Source organism: Cynara cardunculus, assembly GCF_001531365.2.
Source record: "Cynara cardunculus var. scolymus isolate 2C chromosome LG 1, CcrdV1, whole genome shotgun sequence".
Lineage (NCBI taxonomy): Eukaryota > Viridiplantae > Streptophyta > Magnoliopsida > Asterales > Asteraceae > Cynara > Cynara cardunculus.
In genome coordinates this window covers 19,411,666-19,433,139 of record NC_037528.1, presented here as the reverse complement: position 1 = coordinate 19,433,139, position 21,474 = coordinate 19,411,666, and the positions used below count along the sequence as shown (strand labels likewise).

Below are 21,474 nucleotides of genomic sequence, written 5' to 3'. Positions count from 1 at the left end.
CAGGTATCTTCTGTTTTTTTTTTTTTTAATTTTACGAATGGATTACGGAATGCAAGTGAAGTTGAGCACAAATTCTTAAATCAAGTTTTGGGGGACAAGAGATTAGAAAACATAAATTGTAAAGTAAAGAGAATGCAAACTTACGATTCTTGAACAAGAAAGAACAAGATGAGATGGACCAATATACCCTTAAACCTAGTGCACGCTCTTACATTTGATAATCGCTTCCTCCTCAAATCGACTATAACATCGAGTCTCTCCTTCACTCGGAGATCGACGACATCAGGTAACTTTCTCCACTTGATCTATCCACTCGATTTCTGTAGGAACTGGTCGGTTTCGATATTTGTAGGAATTGGTCGGTTTTGATTTATGTAGGAACTGGTCAAAGGTCGCTTCGTGAGGAAGGATGAGCTATTTGATGAATTGGTAATTTGGTTTTCTGTAGGGTTGAAAAGGTAATTCGGTTTTCAAAGCTTATAAGTTGTTTCTTATAAGTTAGAAGATAGTAACTTATTAAAAATTCCTTAGTACCGGTTTGACATCGGTATAAACATTCTTTTTTTCATCTAAACACTAAAAATTGCTTATTACCGATACCACATTAAAATAAGTCAATAAACACTTTAAATAAGCAATCCCAAACACCTCCTCTTATTCTCACCCCTATCCCATGAATTGCGTTTCTCACAAGAATTGATTTGGTGCATCTCGGTGTACTGCATTAGTGTTGATCTTGAATTAAGATTGATCTGCCTTTTCACCGTAACTTTTATTTTTAACGAAATCCAACCCAAAATTAATATATGTAAATATAAAATTTATAAGAACATGCACAATAGTTTAAAATAAAACAATAAAAAGGGTTACTTTATAATTTCGGTTGTATGTATGTATATATAGGAGTGGAATAAATACATTTTTATATATTATTAAATTTAATCTGTCTTTTACTTTTATTTTTAAATAATTTGATCTGATGATTATGAGACATAAAGAGATAAATTAGAAATAAACTAGTTATGTACCCGTACAATGTAACAAGAGCCGTGAATTTTAACGATTTTGAAGTTTCACTGGTTTTATTAGAGCAGATTTAATGATATAAGTTACACTTGGTCTTTACATATTAATACAATTTGAATAAATAAAAGTTATGGTTCCAATTACAGTCTATCGATGAAAAAAATTGTATGACGGTTTAAAATCCAACATATTTAAATGATTCCACAAATGTGTTCGATTTACACAAAAAACAAAGAATCAAGAGATCGAGAGCGAGAGTTCTAGAGCAATTAAATGGGAGATGAATGAGAGAACTTTTAATAACTCATGGTCAATATCAGTTTGAACTTCACCTTGGGGGATGGGGGAAGACATAGAGGTATGTATGAGAAGGTGAAGACATGAGTAAAAAGTATCAAAGGTATCAAAGAAACATGAAAATAAAAGATAATAATGTGCATTGATAACTTGTATTATATATTATTTTAATTGTAAATTAAAAGATTTTACGACTGAATGCATAAAATAATAGTATTTAATACATTATAAATTGTTTTTAAGATTTTGTATATAAATGTATAATACTTTATGTATTAAAAGTAGTTTTTAAATTTTTTAATAAATCTGACTTTATAAGATGATATAGACTATGAGACATAAAGAGATAAATTAGAAATAAATAAGAGAAATGAGAAAGGGGCAAAAGCATGTGAGAAAACACATGGGATCACGTTGTCTTATTCCGGAGGCATCATTAATGTCCTATCAATCAACTCTCACATCCTAAACTCTCCTTTCATAAATATTCAATATTTAATATATTTCTGTTTTATCCTTTTTTTTAATTTATATTTTATAATTATATGGTATTTTAATGTATTAATAGAATTATTTGTATTTGGTATTTTATCATGCCATTTTCTTTTTGAAGTCGGGAACGTTTTTTCACAGGTAACTAGTGGATCTTGATTAAAGTACTATACTGCCTTATCACCTTTGTAAAGACTTTCCACTCGGAATTTATTAAATTGTCTACTAACTGTTCGATAAAATGTTTAAAAGAACAACTATAGATATGGTTATTTTATATAACAATAGATTCTAATTAACTATATTAATTCTAATAATATATCAACAAAGCTACGGTTGGGTGGAGAATTTTTTTTAACATATTGAAACTGCTCCAGCTCCATCCATCTGTTTCTCTTTTGTTGGTTTTAGGAGCCATAAGATTTAACACCACCATTTATTTTATCAGGTAAGATTATAATCCATAAAAAAACATCGTATGCAACAATTTATCTAGATAGCACTAACCAGATAAAAGTCATCACCCTCACTTACCTAACAAGACTCTCGATCCTTGTCAGTACTCTTACCAGGTAAGATTCTCGATACCTATCATATTCATTTGTTAACATAATGTAACTTGATAAACACTTATCGGGTAAACATTCAGCAAATCTAATTTCTCCATTTTGTTGAAGGAAGATGTTCTTAATCAAAATACAATTTAATAAACGTAATGCAAATGAATTATTAAGTGTCACATAACTAGACATTAACAATAGATATATAATGAAAACAGAAATATGGTTTGGTTTGGTTTTGGTAAGTAAGCCGTCAGAATCCAATCTCATCTTCATCTACATAAAACTCCAAATCCCAACTATCATATTACTTTGTTGCTCTGTAAGGAAATCTCCTGCTGCCCTTCCCTTTAACCTCTAAATTCAACAAATAAACACATTTTGGAGCAGAAAATATTTGTCAAAACTTTGATCCCCGAAAATTATTACTCGGTGTCCACGAATGAAACCATACTCAATTTTATATTTTTTTCAGTTAAACAAATGACAACTTTACCCTTAGTTAATGTAGCTATTTCATCAACTTTTTTAGATATTCGTGCATCAAACTAAGGGTAGATTTGGAAATTTTAGTTATTTATCTTCTATTATGGTACAAACATAGATAGAAATGTGGACGTTTATTTTGAGATAGAAAGGAGTAGCAAAATGAGTGTTGAAGCTTACCAATTTTGGAAAGATGATCAGGCAGCTCCCTTCTGCTTGAGAGTTATTTTGTCCCCCAAGCTTAGAGCTATCCCTTGGGTTTTGCTCCTAATTCGAATATATCCACTTAGCTTCCCATCTGCCTGCTTCTCCACGCTCAAGTTAACCAATGCATCCTCTCCAAACACACTCTTCGCATACAAATTAGCAGCCAGAAACCCACAATAACCCTCCAATGCAGACCTGATTAAAACCATCCTTAATCCTCTCATATAAATAAATCACAATCACCACAACTCGTTTTGAGAAAAGATGAGATAACTTACGGTGGAGTGAGGCACTTCATGTTGGTTGATTTGATGATATGATCAAGGAATTCTTTCTCGTCCTGAATTATAGTGTTCACAGCAACCTGAAACAAACCCATACAATCACAACATATCCATTCCTAATTTGGGCCTGTTTGGTTTGACAGAATATTTTTGAGGGATTTGGATTTCGTGGGAGGATTTGGAATCTTGGTGTGTTCGGTTTGTAGGATTTGAAGTTGAATTGAATTCCGTTCTTTATAAATAATTTTAAAAAAAATTAATTACCTTTTTATTAATTGATCAATGATTATTATAAACCAAGTGTTTTTAAATATTTTAAAACATTATTACAAACAAATCCTATGGAATCCGGCACCAACTACCCATGTTTATGGGATTTCAATTCCGGATTTCCCTTTAAACCAAACGCGGGATTGGAATGAAATTCAATTCCGGACTTTCCTTTAAACTGAACACGGGATTGGAATGGAATCCATTTCCAAATCCCACCAAATTCCGCAAACCAAATGAGCCCTAAAACTAGACATAATCTTTTAAGTTGGAACAAAAATCATCAATGGGAATAGAAATTTATATTATAAAACTAGCAAGTGATACCTTGTTTTCCCACTCGAATTCAGCCCACATACTTCTGAAAGCTGCATCGCTGCAGACTGCTGGGGAGATGTAATCCATAATGTCGATATGAATATCATTTAGGACGACGACATTACGTTCAAGCACATTTGAAGTCTCGTAAACAATGTTCCCAAATATGACTCCAGTCTCGGTTGAGGACACCTTAATGTTGGCTTTTATCTGCTTGCTTGATTCAGGAGCAAGAGTATAGTTTTGTGGTCGCTCAACAAGTTTAAGATCACCCATTGTTGCTAACTCCAAACACAGATTCTGGAGAGTCTCCTTCGTTCGGTTGATAACTGTTACATCCAGGACAATATCGTAGTGATGGACAGTGACATATGCCTCAGCATACACTGGGTCGCTAAATCCAGTTAGTTGAAGAATACGGTTCAGCTTATTTGCAGCAGCTCCCTCTTTGATAAATTCCCCAGTAGCACGTTTTAGGTCGTCTTGGACCTCATCCTCTAACTCCAGCTGGCTCATACCCTGGGAAGTTGACAAAGTCAAACGTTAGAAATATTACATACCTTGGTTACAGGAAGAAGCATTTGTAGAAGTACTTTGAATTTGTTCTCGGGACTTTCCCCTCAAATGTGGGAAGAAAGGGAGGAAAAGAAAATCTGAAAGGAGTCTGATCTTTTATGACAAAAATACCCTCACATGAGAAAAACAAATATAGAGGGTATTTTTGTAAACATGACATTTTTCCTTTCCTTTCTCTCTGATTCAAGAACATGAAAAGACTTGCAAGTTAAAAGAAGCAAATTTGGGATCCGGTTCCATAAAGTTTTCTTTTTATTTTACCGAAGTATATCATCTCAAGGGAAATGAATTGTCTCACTACATTGTTTTAAATATGTTGTGGTTATCAAATATACACCAAGTTTGCAGTAAAAAGACAAAGTGCATGTTCAATGAACTTATCATCCACAATGGAATCAGCCATCTCAAGTAAAGGCAGCCATATTTTAAGAAACGACTTGATCATGAAGAAGGCGAAGGATCGTGTGAGAAGTAGAGTTAAGGTCCTTGATCACCTTTAATCTCAAACCCACCCACGAATCATACTTGATACGGGGATTGATCCAGGGAATCTCATCCTAATGTGCATCCAAGGATGAAGATCCCTTCTTACGCTTCTCACCTTAACTCCCCTTCTCACTGGAACCTGACCCTCATGAAGAAACTCCATGCCAAAACAGAAACTACTTATGATTTAGAGATTCAAATCTAGTACTTTTCTAGTTCGAATCTGACAGATTTCTTGCAATTTTCATCTCCAAAACATTTATGTCTGATACTTGTTACAATGCTCAATGTCAATTTTCTGCAAAAGAAGATAGCTAATCGATTTAAGACTTACAAATACTTGGTCAACATTCGAAAGTCAAATATGCACTCTCTTCATATTATGTTATTCAAGACTGCCATAAATATGAAACAATAATGCATGTCTGACCAGTGAGTGATAAATGTTTACTAAAAAAAATTAAATATGTTATAGGCCCAACAATTCCTTTGTTAATTTTGTCTTATTTTATCTTTGGTTCTGGTTTGTTCTTCAAGATGAAGATGTAAGGGGATTTTTAATGTTTGAAGAAGATGAAGAAATTTTGGAGGTGTTAATCATCAATCATTTGTTAAACAAGAAAGTTATAACAAAGTGAAGACACGGGTTCAACAATCATTTTGCTCTTTTATAGCGGGAAACCAATCATTTTGCTCTAAATGCAATTTATCATGAGATTTTATGGACTGACTGAACTTCCTGAAATTTATAGGCTTATTTCTAATTTGACCTAAAATTCATACAGCGTGATGCCCTTTTCTTGAAACAACACCAAGCATTTGAACTCTGTTATTACCACAGCTAACTAATAAGATCCAAAAATTTATGTCTAATATCTAGAGCTCCTCGTCTGTCAAATTTCATAGTCATTTATCGCCAATTAATTGTCTCACACAATATGAGCACAACACAGATGACGTACCCCTAACATTAGTTTTGACAATCCCCTGTGCTCCTACAAATCATAGCATTCATTTGTTACATCACTCGATGACTAGATTTCAACTATACGGCGACTGACAGATATAAATAGGTAACAAAATTAAAAGACTGATGTCTATAAAGAGACTTGAACTCATGATTTAATTTTTGTAGACATCTAGGTAGCAAATGACAGAATATTGAAAAATGTGGATGTGCAGGAACATGAACTGGAAACTTGCGAACTCAACTTTCAGAATCATGACTACATTGTGAGGCCAATGCCATGTAATCCTATGTGCATATGTAGTCAGAGTTAACCACCAAAATTCTTTTGATTAAATGAAGACATATATATATTACGAACATATACTGTAAACCACATTATTTCAAATTTATTATTCATCATCCTATCTTGGCTTGTTAACAACACAACTCTTTGCCATCATCTGCAACTCATTTCTTTCAAAATTTGTGGTGATTAGAAAAATTAGATTAGTAACCTTTTAGAAAAGCCTCGTAGCTTATTTGAGTTAATTCACACGGTAGGTAGAATGAAAATGAACGCCCAGGGTATAATCACAGGTCACTAAACAGGTAGTGAGATAAAGAATTATTGTACTCCTTTACAACCTATGGGACATGGAAAAGGTTACTAGTAACTATACAGTTCAGTAGATCACCACCACATTACAATGGTCAAAACTTCATGACATTACTCTTTACACTCTCAAAAAACCGTCTTGAAATAGAAAAGAACCAATAAAATGAGGCAGCCTATATGATATTTAAAAGAAAAACTGTCATGCAATGTATAGTAATGGCTAGCATTTGTTCACATTTCATACAAAACAAACAACATGTAGTCGATACACACACAACCAAACAAAAACAACAACAAATCTTACCTTCCTGCTCTTCAAATGATAGAAGTCAATGAGATCATCAGGTTGTGCATGTGAAACCTGAGCCTTGGCTTTTATTTCCTCTGTTTCCTGTAGCTGTTTCTCCACAAGCATTTGGACAAAACTTTCACGGCAAGACTGCAGCCATATTTTCCTGATCTGTGCATCTGGGTTACATAGTAATCTTAAGCAAAGAACAATTCTATCATAAGAGTCATTATCAATCGGGTGTGGAAGATATGAAGATTGCCCAAGTTGCAACATTGAGACGATGATTAGCAACACTTGAGTTGACATTCTGTGGACTTCAATTTTTGATGCTTGAACCTCTGTCAAACGCAAGACAAGTTTTGTCAACGTACAAGCCACAACTGCACCTAGGAAGAAATCACCAGTTAGAAGAAGAGATCTCAAATTTCCTGAAGTCGATGTTCCCTGGACCACGGTAGGTGGGGAAAAGGCAGTTTCAGAAGCTGCACTCTGAGTAGCGTAAGTGCCATCAGCAAGAATAGCAGGCCTCTTAGAAGAAACAGTTATTGAATTTACTTGCTGAGACCTCTTTGAAGAATCATTAGTGTCCCCCTCTTCTGAAGCCAAGTAAAACGGCAGGTTTCCAAGGCACTGCTTTATGGTGGTAATTCCACTCTCCACTTCGGAAAGAGAAAGGCAGTACTCACTGATGATCCAAAGAGCACAAGAACAAACTCTTGCTGATCGTATCTGGTAAAATGTATCTAATAATCTTGTTACAATAGAAACCCTCAACTTTGGGTTCGTTTCAATTATTTCTCTCACAAAAACAATTACATCCATTGCTGAGGCAACATTACTGTCGCCCAAGAAATCCATTAACATATGTACAACAGTGCCTGCAACTTCAGGGAACTTAACAGCACAAGAATGAATGGCTTGGATGAGCATTTGACGGTACTCCCCATCTTTTTCCAACTCCCCACTTTGAGTTTTTACCACTTCCTTTTTCAAAGTAAGAACAACCTCATTGATGTTTCGAGGAGTGATCAGATCAAGTACAATATCAAGTGTTTTCCTCCGGATATCAAGATTCGGGCTAGAGAGTGCCCTGAGCACATCCATTATCATATCAACCATAATCTCCCTATGGGAAGATTTGAGTTCATCCAAACGATCAAGCACAATAAGTTTCACGTTGTTGTCACTTTGAGTGAGGAGGAGCTGGCAATAGGTATTGGCCGCAGCCCTAATGGCTGTAGGAGCAGATGACAACGACACTAATGTTCCAGCACATTCAAATATAACTGCAGCGGAAGGAACATTCAACAGAGATATGATGATCTTTATGTACTTCCCTTTCTCTCCTCTCTTCGCTCTACACACTTTGCGGATCAAGTCCAACACAACCATCTGTAGCAATTCTCCCCATTCAGACACTTTATCCACATGGGTCAAAAGGTAATTAACTGCATGGTCTTGTGCACATGTGAAAAGCATAAGAAATGCATTTCTCTTTGCCGATTGATCTGCTTCTGTTGAGAGTACCTTTTCAATCATTTCTGGTGCATCAACCAAAAGATGCTCCCCTTGTGGAAGCTTGTAAATGGCCATCACAGCAAGTATCGCATTCCGCCTTACAAATGGATGCCGATGCTCCAGATTGGCCAATATAGAGGGAATCAGGGGCTCAATTATCTCTGCTTCATTGATCCGACAAAGAAACCTCAAGGTCACACCACGAATGTACTCATTAGGGTGCTGGAGATTGTTTCTCAAGTTTTGGCAGATTAAAATCATTTCAGGTAAGACCTTTCCCCTGGAGTCCGTCTTGTCGATGATTTCAAGATAAAGAAGCAGTAATTTCTGAACAGTGTGATCCTCTGAAGGAAGAACATACCGAACAATTGTGATAAAAAGTTGTGGCAGTGTTTCCCCATTCAGCAAAAGCATGACAGCTTTTTTCATGGCGTCTATCTTTGCAATATCATCATTCCCTTCAAGAGCCTCCTTAATTTCATTGGCAAGTGCAGGTGTTCCTTTGTCAAAATGAACTAGTAGAGAACAAGATTTCTCCATGTTTTCTGTTGCAAAATGACCAAATCTTAGTTCAGAGTCTAATCTTTTTTCGTTTTTTGTTATTATTGGCAGCATGAACTTATCTAACCTATATGATGAGGTAAAACGAGTTAGAAGATACCCTTGGAAATAGAAGACAGCCACAAACCGGATTTCTTGCCATTTCATTTGTTCAAAGTCCATCATCTCAATCAGTGACTTTCTCTTTTGTCTCCATCAGAATTTTATAGGTTTATTTATAATATTCTAGACGTATCAATATTTTGGTATCATCTAAAATGTATCTATCTTACGCAATAATCACAACTTTTATAAATAAAATCATAACCATTTTGTTTATCTCCTGCAAACGCTACATTCATTCTACGAGAATGTTGAACAGCAAAGTCACGAAATTATGTGTTAGCATTCCATTTCTTACATGCCATCTGATTTGCAGTTCCATTTAGATGTCTGAATTTGATATTCATAAACAGATCTCGTTAAAATGGGAGCATAAAACTCAAAACATAGTCGGTGCTATCAGTTACTTAGAAAAGGAAATATGAGATCGATGGTTTATCAACAAATAGCACGTAGGTTATGACTTGCATTGTAGAAATATAAATAGATCATAATAGTGTTCCATCATAATAATCAAAATTCAAGTAATGCATCCAGCATTCGCTTGATCAGTAGACCCATAGCATAAGAGATCAAGCCATATAAGAGACAATGTCTAGTTATCCTTTAAATAACAACACCAAAGTTCAATTGAACAAGCTAGTAGATCTGGTAGTCCTAAAACAAATCAATGCAGCAAGAGTTCGTTTACCACCATTGAAAATCTCCTCCGATTATGACCCATTATGTGTATCTTAGCGGAATTAGTAATTAAATAGCGTGGAAGCCTTTGAGAAAATCCAATAAACAGATTCACACATAAAATTGGGAATTCACAATAAAACAGCCATGTTAATGTTGATAGAACTAAACTGGAACGCTCAGATAGCAAAAAAATTGAAAATTCTGAGAAGATCGCATATAATTTCACAATCTCTACAAGTGTGAGGATTACAGAGATGGTGATTGTCTATTCACCAGATATGGAAGAAGATGGGGCTTAAATCACCGTGCCAGGAGAGGGGAAAATCGCATTTAGCTCTGAACGCCGGCTGCGAGAAGTTGGAAGGTACGGTGGTGGCGTTGGATGGTGGCAGATCGAGGAGGCGAACCGGTGACGAGTGAGGCAGAGAGTATGGATCTCGTCGTAGCGAGGGGGATTTGGGCAAAAGGCTTCCCAACACTTGCCCAGTTTTAAAAGCATTAAAAAAACATGAGTTTTTTTGTTAAATTAATCGGTGATTTATTCAAATTTAATAGAAATGGGTTTTAAAAACAGAAGGAGATCTCTAGGGTTAAGGTATCGATTTGTTCATCGTATAGGGTATCGATTGGAGAAGAGGCGATGATGATTGTAGAAGTGATATCGATTTGGAGAAGAGGTGAAGATGGAGAAGACGTACCTGATGGAGAGGAGTGAAGAGATGGATCCGAATGTATCTGTTAATGGAGAAAGATATATATCAATGATTATTAGACATAACTGTTAGAATGGGTTAAAATTGTAAGATAAGTGTTAGAATGGTTTAAAATTGTAAATCGGTAACAAGTCGATTTTCATAAGTCACTACGGATTAACTTACCAAAAACTGTTTATTACCAGTTTGGCATCGGTATAAGCAGTTTTCTTTTTTTTACCCAAACACTAAAAAACTGCTTATCTCCGGTACCAGACTGAAATAAGTTAATAAGTCGTTTTGATAAGCAATCCCAAACACCCCCTAGGTATTAGCTTATCACCGGTGCCAGACTGAAATAAGTCAATAAGCAGATAAAATAAACAATCCCAAACACCCCCTAAAAACTTTTGAGAAAGAGTTCTTGAGAAAAAAAAAATGAGGAGATACATATTTGGTTTACTCTTTTTTTCGTCGTTTATAAACTTTTTCAATAAAAAAATAAAAATAAAGCATAGATAGATCACATTTTTTTACTAAAGATTTAAAAAAAAAAAGATTTTGCCTTTTTTTAAAAGATTTTTTTTTAGTGGTTTACCCTCAAAACAAATTATTTTTATTTTTATAAATATATAAAAGAATGTTGAGAATATTAATAAGTTCATCGGAATATAAAGAATTCATTAAAACGTAAATAAACTAAAAATGTATTTGATTTAGTTGACTTAGTTGTAGCACAGACGAGTAACGTGCTTGATTATCCCGTAACATAAACAATGACTCAGGTTTGGTCTCGGATTTGACAATCTTCATAGAGCGTACGTGTTGATAACATATTATAGTATAGACGAAGTAGAACACCAATAGGATAGAGAGAAAGAAGTCAAAGACCTTCTAGCCTAGTGGTAAGGCTTGGGCATGACATAGTCATGAACCCGAGTTCGAGCCCTGGGAGAGGAGTGTTGGCGACATTTAAGTGGGGTCATGTTTAGCCTCCAAATTTGCTGGGGATTAGTCGGGCTTTGGCCCGGATACCCTTACAAAAAAAAAGGATAGAGAGAGAATATGTAATTCTTATTAATCATAAACCCCTTATATAGGGATGAGTTACAAGTAGATGACTATGAGATATTTCATTTGTAATCCAACTCTGATGTATCTATCTCTATATCTATCGTCTTATCCCTTAAATGATGACACACTTATCATACAACATAAATTATTTTTTTACAGGTCGCAATTATTTGGGCAATAAAATTGATTACTGGTAATCCTAACCAGTTTTATATGAAACTCGCCTCTAAGGACATCGACGTAAGGGAACATTTTTTGACTCACTCTGCAAGAGGGCTCGGGATCGTATCTGATACCTGTCTTGTATTTGGGTATAGTTACTTCACCTCTTTGTCAGCTAAACGACACGTTTGAGGCTAAAGTTCGTAACCATTATAGACAATAAAATAATCATGAAGTTAGATGAGACCACCCCCAAAATATAGCCTCATTGCAAAGAGCTGAAACGAAAACAAATAACAATATCAAACCTAAAAATAAGATATGAAAAACAAAAAACAATGAAAAAAGACACTAAGGGGTCGTTTACCAAACGCTTACTTAGGTAAGTAAACACCAAGTTACATTACCTTACCAGATGAATATAACAAGGACCAAGAATCTTACCCGATAAGAACAAGACGAGAACCAAGAGTCTTACTCGGTAAGTGAGGGCGACGACTCTTACCACGGTAAACGCTTACCGGGTAAATTGCTGTATACGATACCATTTTGGTGGACTAAAATCTTACTCGGTAAGTAAATGATATTGTTAAATTTTACCGGTGAACGCTTACTGGGTAAGTGTTTGGTAAACGACCCCTAAGGCCACGTTTACTAATCTCTTACCACCTCTACCCATTAAGAGACGCTTACCCGGGTAAGAGGTAAAAGTGTTTACTTAAAATGAAAATCAACAATAAGTCTTATTACCTCTAATCGTCCTTTTACTGGGGTCAGAAAAAAAAATTTTGAATCTTACCATGGTAAGAGGCATGGTTTCCTTATCTACCCTCTCCATCTAAAACCCTAATCTACCGATCTCTTCTTCAAACAAATAGTGCGCTGCTTGCTTCAGGTATGAATCGTTTCTCGTCTCTTTCTTTTCGATTTCTTCTTCTTTTTCTTGATTTCTAATATCCCAAATTTGGTTATTGATTTCTTGATTTCTTCTTCCGTTTCTTGATTTCTGTTGCTGCAGTTTATTCATCTATTTGTTGTAGAGATTCCTGCAAATAGGTTGATTTTCTTTTTGTCATTCTCTGGTTTATTTTCTTTGAGTATGGTTTATTTCTGCAAATGGGTTGATTTCTTCTTATGTTTGAAGGATGATAAGTGTGAGGGTTGGGTTAAGTTCACGGGACGTCAACTTGGACTTATATAATTATTGCGACGTTTGTTTAGACATTAGAAGAAGATATTTTTATGCACTCTTTTGAAACCTTAGATGATTTTTATGTGCATTAAACTTTTTGATCCACTCTTTTGAAACCTTAGATGGTTTGTGTGAATGTTAGATATTTTGATGCGCTCTTTTAAAACCTTAAATGGTTTATATGCGCATTAGATGTTTGTCGTTGTTTGAACTTTGGAAAATGTTTGTTGGCTTTTATATTACTTTTATCGATGAATGTTATCATCAATGTTATCTTCAAAGATGATGGTGTCTTTTTCATTTGAATTTTGGAAGATGTTTTGGTGTTTGTATGGACTCTTGACGGTTAATTTTATATGTGTTTTGTATTGCAAGGTTATGGATAGGAACAAGTTAATTCTGATTGTGGTGGTTGTTTATTTGTATTTGGAAAAAAAATCTTTGTCAATAACAGAAAGGATAAGAGACAATACTTCAGCATTGAGCGGACATGCGTATACACAATAATTGTTAAGTGGATCAAATATGCAATGTCATGAATTGATTCATTTGTCACGTGATGCATACATATTATTATGTAATTACTTTAAAGAAAAAAATTGGGTGTACTCAAATAGGTATATGAACGTCGAAGAGAAAATGACAATATTCTTGACAATAATTGGTCATAATTAACGCTTTAGAATGGTTAAATGAAGATTTCAACACTCTACGCAAACCATTAATAAATGTTTTCATGAAGTACTAAGAGAAATGATGGAATTTACGAGAGCAGTCGTAGGGACAACATCCTTTGATGGAACCCCAAGTATGTCGACACAACTCAAGAAACATTTCCGGTATGTTTTGTCTTGATATACTGAATTATAATGTTTTATATTTCATAAAAAAGGGGCTATATGTGTGCTAGATGGAACATTGGTACATGCAGTTGTGCTTGTTAGTCAACAAGCTAGGTATAGAGGAAGAGAAAGAGGTGAATGCTATCAAAATGTTTTAGCGGTTTATGATTTTAATATGATAGATACACTTGTTTGGGCGAAATGAGAAGGCATTGCACATGACTCTCGAGTTCTGACAGAAGTTGCATTTATTCTAACTTCAGGATTTTCGTTTCCTCCACCAAGTATGTTTCATTTTTTCCCTTAACATTTGAATCTCGTTATGTTTATACTTTTAAATTGTATTTTGTGGTTACAGGTAAATATTATCTTTATGATGCCGCATATACCAATACTCATGGATTTATGACCCCATATCGCAATACAAGGTATTGGTTAGCAAATTTTCGACATCGACGTGCCTTGACTAAAGAAGAATGGTTCAATCATGCTCATGCACACCTTAGAAATGTCATCGAGCATGCATACGGGGTCTTGAAAGCAATATTTCCAATTTTAAAACAACTGGCTCCTTACCCTTTCCCAATACGAAAAGATGTAATGATTGCTTGTTTCGCAATTCACAATTTTATAAGGAGATGCAATATTCAAGATCGACTGTTTATGGAGTATGATGAAAACAACATGTTTACCATAGAAGAACAAGATGAAGGAATCGAGGAAGAAAACGTCGAGGAAGATGTTGAAGAAACACAATGGGGTCCCCAAGGAAATGAATATATGACTAATTTGCATGATCAAATTGCAAATCAATTAATGTTAAATGCTTGAAATTAATATCTGTAAGCGAACTATTTGTATGCAAATAATTATGTAAAGGGTTTGCAATGACTTTTTGTTCGTTGTTGAAGGTTTGTTGTTTCCTTCGTTGGTCCTCATTTTGGTGTTTTTTGTTTTGGTGGTGGTTTTGCCTTTAAAAAATTGAATTTTTGTTCTAAATTATGAAAACTATAATATGTTAATATATTGAGTATTTTTTAATTTTTTTGATAAATAACATTTTATGTTAGCACTTAATACAATACATATGGTAAACAATAATTTTCAATCAAAACTTACACCAAAAAGAGAGATATAATGGTCTTTTTTACTCAATCAACACTTAATACAAAATGTTTGGTAAACAAGAAAATCCAATCTACACTTACTTCACTCATACCTCTTACCCGAATCAACGCTTAACCAAAAAAATTGGTAAACGGCCCCTAAGAGAGGTGTAATACACCCCAATACATGGTTTAACACTTAGACGCCCCTTGGACTACAACACTAATCCACCCAAGATATATGAATATTTTTGCATTATTAGATAACCATTTGTAAGATAGAAGTTGAACATTGAAAGTCAACGAATCCGATTGAAAAAACTACTTTACTGTAGGGAGGTCTTCTAAAAAGAAAACATCCGTGATAGGGCAACGAAGACTCACCACCTAAACACTTTTCGTCCATACAACCAAACTCTTCATGCAACTAATTATACAATGATCGACTTTTCAATTTCCTGTTCACATCCGGACATATAAAGAGGAGTGAATGTCTAAACCGAGCTTGATGCAACGCTCGATTAGGAGTAGACCTTGTCTTAAACGCCACATGAAAATACAAACTTTTTTTTTACTTCAAAAAAAAAACTATGTGAATTTCTTTTTTTCATATTGTCTTTTGAAAAATAAAAAATTCCAATTAACACATTTTTTTATTTGTTATTAAATCAAATTTGGTTTTTATTTGGTTATCAAACAAAAGTAAAATTTTGATTAAATTAAATTTTAGAGAAAATGTAAACTTGGGGTGTTTTTTGGTATAATTTTGAACTATAACATAATCTTTTAAATATTTTTCAAAATAATAAATAAAATAAATTATTTTGGAGGTAATAAAAGATAGAGTAAATTTTGAATTTTGTCCCTCTGGTTTGGTGAAATTTTGGATTAAGTCCCTCTAGTGAAATAATTATATGGGAGGTCACTTTGGTTTTGTGTTTGTTACGAAGTAGATCCCTCATGTTAACAGTCGTTTAAAATGCCCATTAACTCGGATACATTTTCATTTTTGTATGAATTATGAAAATTGTAATTGGTTGAAGGACATGTTTTGCCAATCTCTAGAACTCAAGAAACTTCCCTTTTCACTCTCCTACCTCTTCCCTAGATCCGATGAAGAAAAATTAAACACAAAAACCGTACCTAAAATCAAAAAAACAAAAAAGAGGCTATACATATATGTGTGGACACATTTGACTAAAACAAGGCTCGAATCTAAAAAATTAATTGACTTTTTTAGTCGTCAGTGACTTGGTTTCTTTTTTAGAAATGGGAAATTCTTCACCGTTATTCCCGTGACAGTTGGAGTTCTATTTTCTACAATCGAGCTGGGTGCGTTTTTGGTTCTCTCACTACAATCTCATGTGGATTCTCGGCCATGTTTCTCTGCTTTCACGAGTTACCTCATTAAAATTTCCGACCACACTCCTCAGTTTCCACAACTCTCTGTACAGTGGTTTCAATCTCTATATCATGAACTCATAAAATCCCAAAATACTACAAACTCACTCTCTGATTTACAGAATCAAAAGAGAGAGAGAGAGAGAAAAATTATCGATAGCATACCTGGAAGAGATTGAAGAAGTTTCTTGATGGTGGAGTTTGGAATTTTTAGAAATTTAACGTAGAACTTTAACCGACGTTAAACAAGGGACCTGATCCATAACAAAAACAAAATCACAATGATTGTTCTTGTAATTATTTTATTCGGAGGACCCACTCCAATATTTCACCAAACCAGAGGGACGATAAAATCAAATCATATATACATTATCTTCAATGTTTCTTCATTACGTGCAACCTATTAGAAACCATTATTCCATAAAAATATTGTATTATTTAACAACATAATTAACATTAAAATCTATAAAATAAAATAAAAACTGTTAAAAGTTGAATTTATGTTATTATCAAAAATTTTGTTTTTTATTCTAATTCAAATAAAAAACCGTTGAAGATCAACTATAATAAATAAATTAATTACTAACTCGAAAATTCAAAAACTATTACTTACTTAACAAAAACTTATCCGATAAATACTTACCGGTAAAATCCAACACTTGTTTGTAGTATACCTGACAAAGCAGGAGGTGTAGCCACAATAGCACCAGTTTTTATATGTCTGTTGGCTTTACCTTTTTTTCTAAAATTATGTATGTACGTGATTCAAGTTTTCGCCCGATTCACCAAAGAATATTTTGGTTGTTTTTGGCGGATCGCTTACAACTAGGGTGGATCGGATGTCAACCTCTCAGAGACACCATTTGTGACTATTGGACAAAACAAAATGAATTGAACCTTAAATCGATGGTCAGTTCCAAATTATGATACAAATGGAATCTAGATCTTTGAAAAGGAGGGAAAAAACAAGCAAAAGATCAAATTACAGAAAAAAGGGGGGATAACGAAATCTCATCTAGTGATAAGAATGAGGTTTCTTGTTTGGATATTCTTAGAAGCAATCGGCATATCCTCCAAAACCAAAGCAATTATCAAACTCACCTTATCTATCACCTCAAAATCAAATGATTTGTTTCAGGCAACCAATGGCCACAGAATTGAACAGATCGGCCGCCCATACTTACTGCCGTAGCATCGCCGTCCTCCTCCTTCTCTGGCGAAACATTCTCATCGTCCGGCCAGAAGATATAGCAGTCGATGATGGCGTCACTTCACGGAAAACGCCGCGGGATAGTTCTCTACGAGTAGCAGGTGATGGGGAGGGTTCATCATTCAAGGTGGCTCTATTCGCCGATCTGCATTTCGGAGAGAATGCGTGGACGGATTGGGGACCACAACAAGATCTTAACTCCGTTAACGTCATGTCCACCGTTCTCGATGTTGAAAGGCCAGGTTTGTATTGTTGGTGGTTGCTAAATCTTCATTGGAAAATTTATTATTTTTTATTAAAAAATTTAAACATATACTTACGGGTTGGGTTCTGCGACAATAAAAACCCGCACAGTTTGTTTGTTTACTTCTTAATGGTTTCATTAAAAGACAACATTTAAATCATTAAGAGGTGAATTTTGTTTGGCAAAAAAAAAATTCAGCATCTTAATGGTTCTAAAACTCTATGAATGAATTTGTACATCGGATCTTTCTTAACCATTAAGAGCCCTAATTCAGTTTACACAACCATTCTGTATCAAACCACTTAACAAAATTACGAATTGGTGACAGATTTCGTTATTTATCTTGGAGATGTGATCACAGCAAACAACTTGCCTATTCATAATGCTAGCTTCTACTGGGATCAAGCAATATCTCCAACACGAGCCAGGAACATACCATGGGCTAGTTTGTTCGGCAACCATGACGATGCCCCGTTCGAGTGGCCTATCGACTGGTTTTCATCTTCCGGGATACCTCACATTCTCTGCCCTCGGGTAAATTCCTCGGGTAAGTTACAAACAGCCAATTTATGGCATTAGTTGAGGTGCCCTGAAGCTGACCGAACACCCATGGTTACGAAAAAGAAATCGCGACAGTTATAGTTTTGTTCTGATCGTGAGGACTATTTCTCAGGGGGAGATGAGTGTAGCTTCAAAGGGACAACGCGTCTGGAGCTGATGAGAAACGAGATAATGCATAGTTTGTTGTCGTACACGGGATTTGGTCCTCGAAATCTATGGCCAAGTGTATCTAATTATGTTCTTACACTTGTATCCCCGAAAAGGGATCCCAAATCGCCGTTAATGTTCATGTACTTCTTGGATTCTGGTGGCGGATCATACCCAGAGGTTATATCAAGTATCCAATCTGAATGGTTTCACAACAAATCTCAAGAGGTGAACCCTGATTCAAGGTGAGTACTGAAATGTGGCTCTATAGTTCATTTGGTTGTGTATTACTTGCATTTCATCTGATATTGCGTTACAGCGTCCCGGAGATTGTTTTTTGGCATATACCGAGTAAAGCCTACGAGAAAGTGGCCAAGAAAGCTGTAGGCAAGCGGACACAATGTGTGGGTTCAATGTTTCAAGAGCGCGTTGCAGCTCAAGAAGCGGAAATGGGAATGATGAAGCTTCTTAAAGAAAGGCCTTCGGTTAAAGTAAGGATTACATTTGTACGATACGATGATGCTATTACATGTATGTGTCGAAAGAGCAAACTAGACGATTTTGCAACGTGAAAAACCCGTTTCTTTAGGTTGCTAAAATAAATTTCAAGTTTTTTAATGCCGGATGGGTTAGGGAAAAACAAAACCTTGTTGTCCCTAAAACCTTAGCACAATTATTTGACCCGCCTACCTCACACTTGTCTGACCAGCTCAATCTAGTCGTGTCGTTTTTAGTCCTCTCTGATACTGTCTCACGACCAAACGCACCATCTGAATTAATAATTGAAGGTAATTTGGTAGTTATGTTTATGTTTATGTTGTGTGATGGATAGTTGGATGGTGGCAGGCAGTATTTGTTGGTCACAACCATGGGCTGGATTGGTGCTGCCCATACGAGAAGATGTGGTTGTGTTATGCTAGGCATACCGGCTATGGTGGCTATGGAAACTGGGCTCGAGGTGCTCGGATTTTGGAAATTTCCGACGAGCCTTTCTCCCTCAAGTCGTGGATTAGAATGGAAAACGGAACTTTTCACAGCGAAGTCGTTTTAGCCACGTAGATATTGTTTTCGTTAGGATTATGATAAAGTAAGTTTCTTTTTTCTTTTTCTTCGTATTTCCATGTTGAATTGTTGATATTTCATTGGACAAGATTGTATGTGGACTACTTTCTACAAATGGTATATCGGAAATCATTCAAAGTTTGTGTAAATATACATATCGGAACCAACTTGTGACGCTTTGGAGACAAATGATTTAGAAGTTCATTAAGATTAATATTCTATAAATTAAAGAATTATAGATGATGTTTACATTGAACTAAAACGATGGTAAAAAACAAAATTAACCAAACATGTTATGTAATTACACAAGATTTATCTATATGATTTTATATAGGTTAGATTCAAGGGAAAACCGTAACAAAATAAAAAACTAAGGAGTTGTTTACTTAAATGCTTACCCGGTAAGCGTTTATCGTTAGAAGTCAACACTATAATTTATTTTTTAGGTAAGATTGTAGTATATCAAAATGGTATCGTGTGCAACAATATATATAGTAAGCGCTTACCCAGGTAAGAGTCATCACCCTCACTTACCGGGTAAGACTCTCTATCCTTATCATCACTCTTACTAGGTAAGATTCGTGGGTCTTGCCTTGTTCCCCAGTGAGAAAAATTGCCCGCCAAGCACCTACCGAGTAAGCGTTTAGTAAACAGCCCCTAAGAACTGTTATTTAGGTTGTTTCTCAGAGAGAGAGAGAGAGGGGTTCATACGAGAACAGTAACTAAATCAGAAATTTAAAAAATGGTCAAATCATATTTGATTTTACACTAAAATCAGATGTGATTTCAATTTTTGCCTCGATTTGAGGTGGCAGGCCATGTTGGTTGTACACCATATGTATTGACCGTTAGTTTAAAACCACATGTAATTTTACATGTAGTTTGATTGTTTTCGTGTTTTATTATTTTTGGTTATTGTTCTTGTTTGAACCTCTCCTCTTTTTTTTCTCTTTCTATATAGATAGAAAGAGAGAGAGAGAGAGAGAGAGAGAGGGGTGTTTAAACGATAATTGTAACTAAATAAGAGAACAGGAAAACACAAGATCATATGCAAAATCGTATTGATTTTACACCAACAATCAACGCAAAGATATGCAAACAATTTGGCCTGATGATATTATAAATCACATATATTTTAATATAAAATCATATGCGATTCATCTTCTTCTTGAGCCGTTTATATATTAAATTCATTGCTTAATCCACAAAAGAAACTATCGATGCACTGATTGGATTCGTGGATACATGACTACAACTACATGTCTTATGTATACTTCATATGAATACCCACTATATTTTAGTATTTTACAATTTAATGATGACGTCTAATATTAATTAATGATTTTTAAGTAGCTTTTGTTAGTGATGGCCGTTGTACGTAGTTGGCCATGTGAAACCGACAGCCGCAACAGCTTGTGAGAACCGTAAAGAACACTCACCAGCGACCACTAAACCGCCATTCCCATGGGTGGGTGACCGACCACCAACCCTATCCTTAACCAAAAACGTTTACATATATAATAATAAAACTCTAAGCTCCGTTTAGTTGACTGTACTAAATTCGGTTTTTAAAAAATGATTCAGGATTTGTAAATCCTACGAGGAGAGTATTTAGCATTTTCAATGATTTTATAGAGTTTGTTTCTAACAATATTTTAAAATATAATAAAAATATTATCTGTTTTATAAATAAAAATATAATTTATTTTTTATTTATACTATCTATACTATATTATAAAGTATTTGACAAAAACTCTTAAAAACTATTTTTTATGCATGAAGTACTGTATATTGATCCATATTACTTGAAATTTCATATTACAAGTAAATTATGCACAAATACAACTTATTAAAGCTCCATGTTTGAATTCGTGTACATAACTACGGATAAACATAATCAAATAAAGGATAAACATTTCATTTTAGAATATAAAAAATCTAAAATATAATTAGGATAACTATCGAGTTCAATTAATTATTATCTTTATAAGAAAATTATATTATTAAACCAAATATAAATTACTTCGTTATTGAACCTAAATTAAATTATAATAAAA

At 34.7% G+C, this 21,474-nt stretch overlaps 2 protein-coding genes across 3 annotated transcripts; one reads left to right on the top strand and one right to left on the bottom strand.

Annotated features, from left to right (window-relative positions):
- Positions 1-2,450: 2,450 nt before the first annotated feature.
- On the bottom strand, positions 2,451-10,408 carry LOC112527710 (coatomer subunit beta-1-like). Its single transcript, XM_025138489.1, has 6 exons — positions 9,998-10,408; positions 6,872-8,922; positions 3,950-4,459; positions 3,347-3,432; positions 3,042-3,263; positions 2,451-2,732 (listed from the first exon to the last, which is right to left on the bottom strand). Exons 2-5 carry the CDS (start codon positions 8,915-8,917, stop codon positions 3,059-3,061), a joined length of 2,847 nt encoding a protein of 948 aa, XP_024994257.1. The 5' UTR covers positions 8,918-8,922; positions 9,998-10,408; the 3' UTR covers positions 2,451-2,732; positions 3,042-3,058.
- Positions 10,409-17,148: 6,740 nt separating this feature from the next.
- LOC112525589 (probable inactive purple acid phosphatase 16) lies at positions 17,149-19,452 on the top strand. Of its 2 annotated transcripts, XM_025135778.1 has the most exons (5): positions 17,149-17,645; positions 17,976-18,194; positions 18,321-18,600; positions 18,675-18,846; positions 19,202-19,452. In XM_025135778.1, exons 1-5 carry the CDS (start codon positions 17,318-17,320, stop codon positions 19,412-19,414), a joined length of 1,212 nt encoding a protein of 403 aa, XP_024991546.1. In that variant the 5' UTR covers positions 17,149-17,317; the 3' UTR covers positions 19,415-19,452. The 2 variants fall into 2 exon arrangements, with proteins under 2 accessions (XP_024991546.1, XP_024991554.1); XM_025135786.1 differs by lacking the exon at positions 17,976-18,194.
- Positions 19,453-21,474: the final 2,022 nt, after the last annotated feature.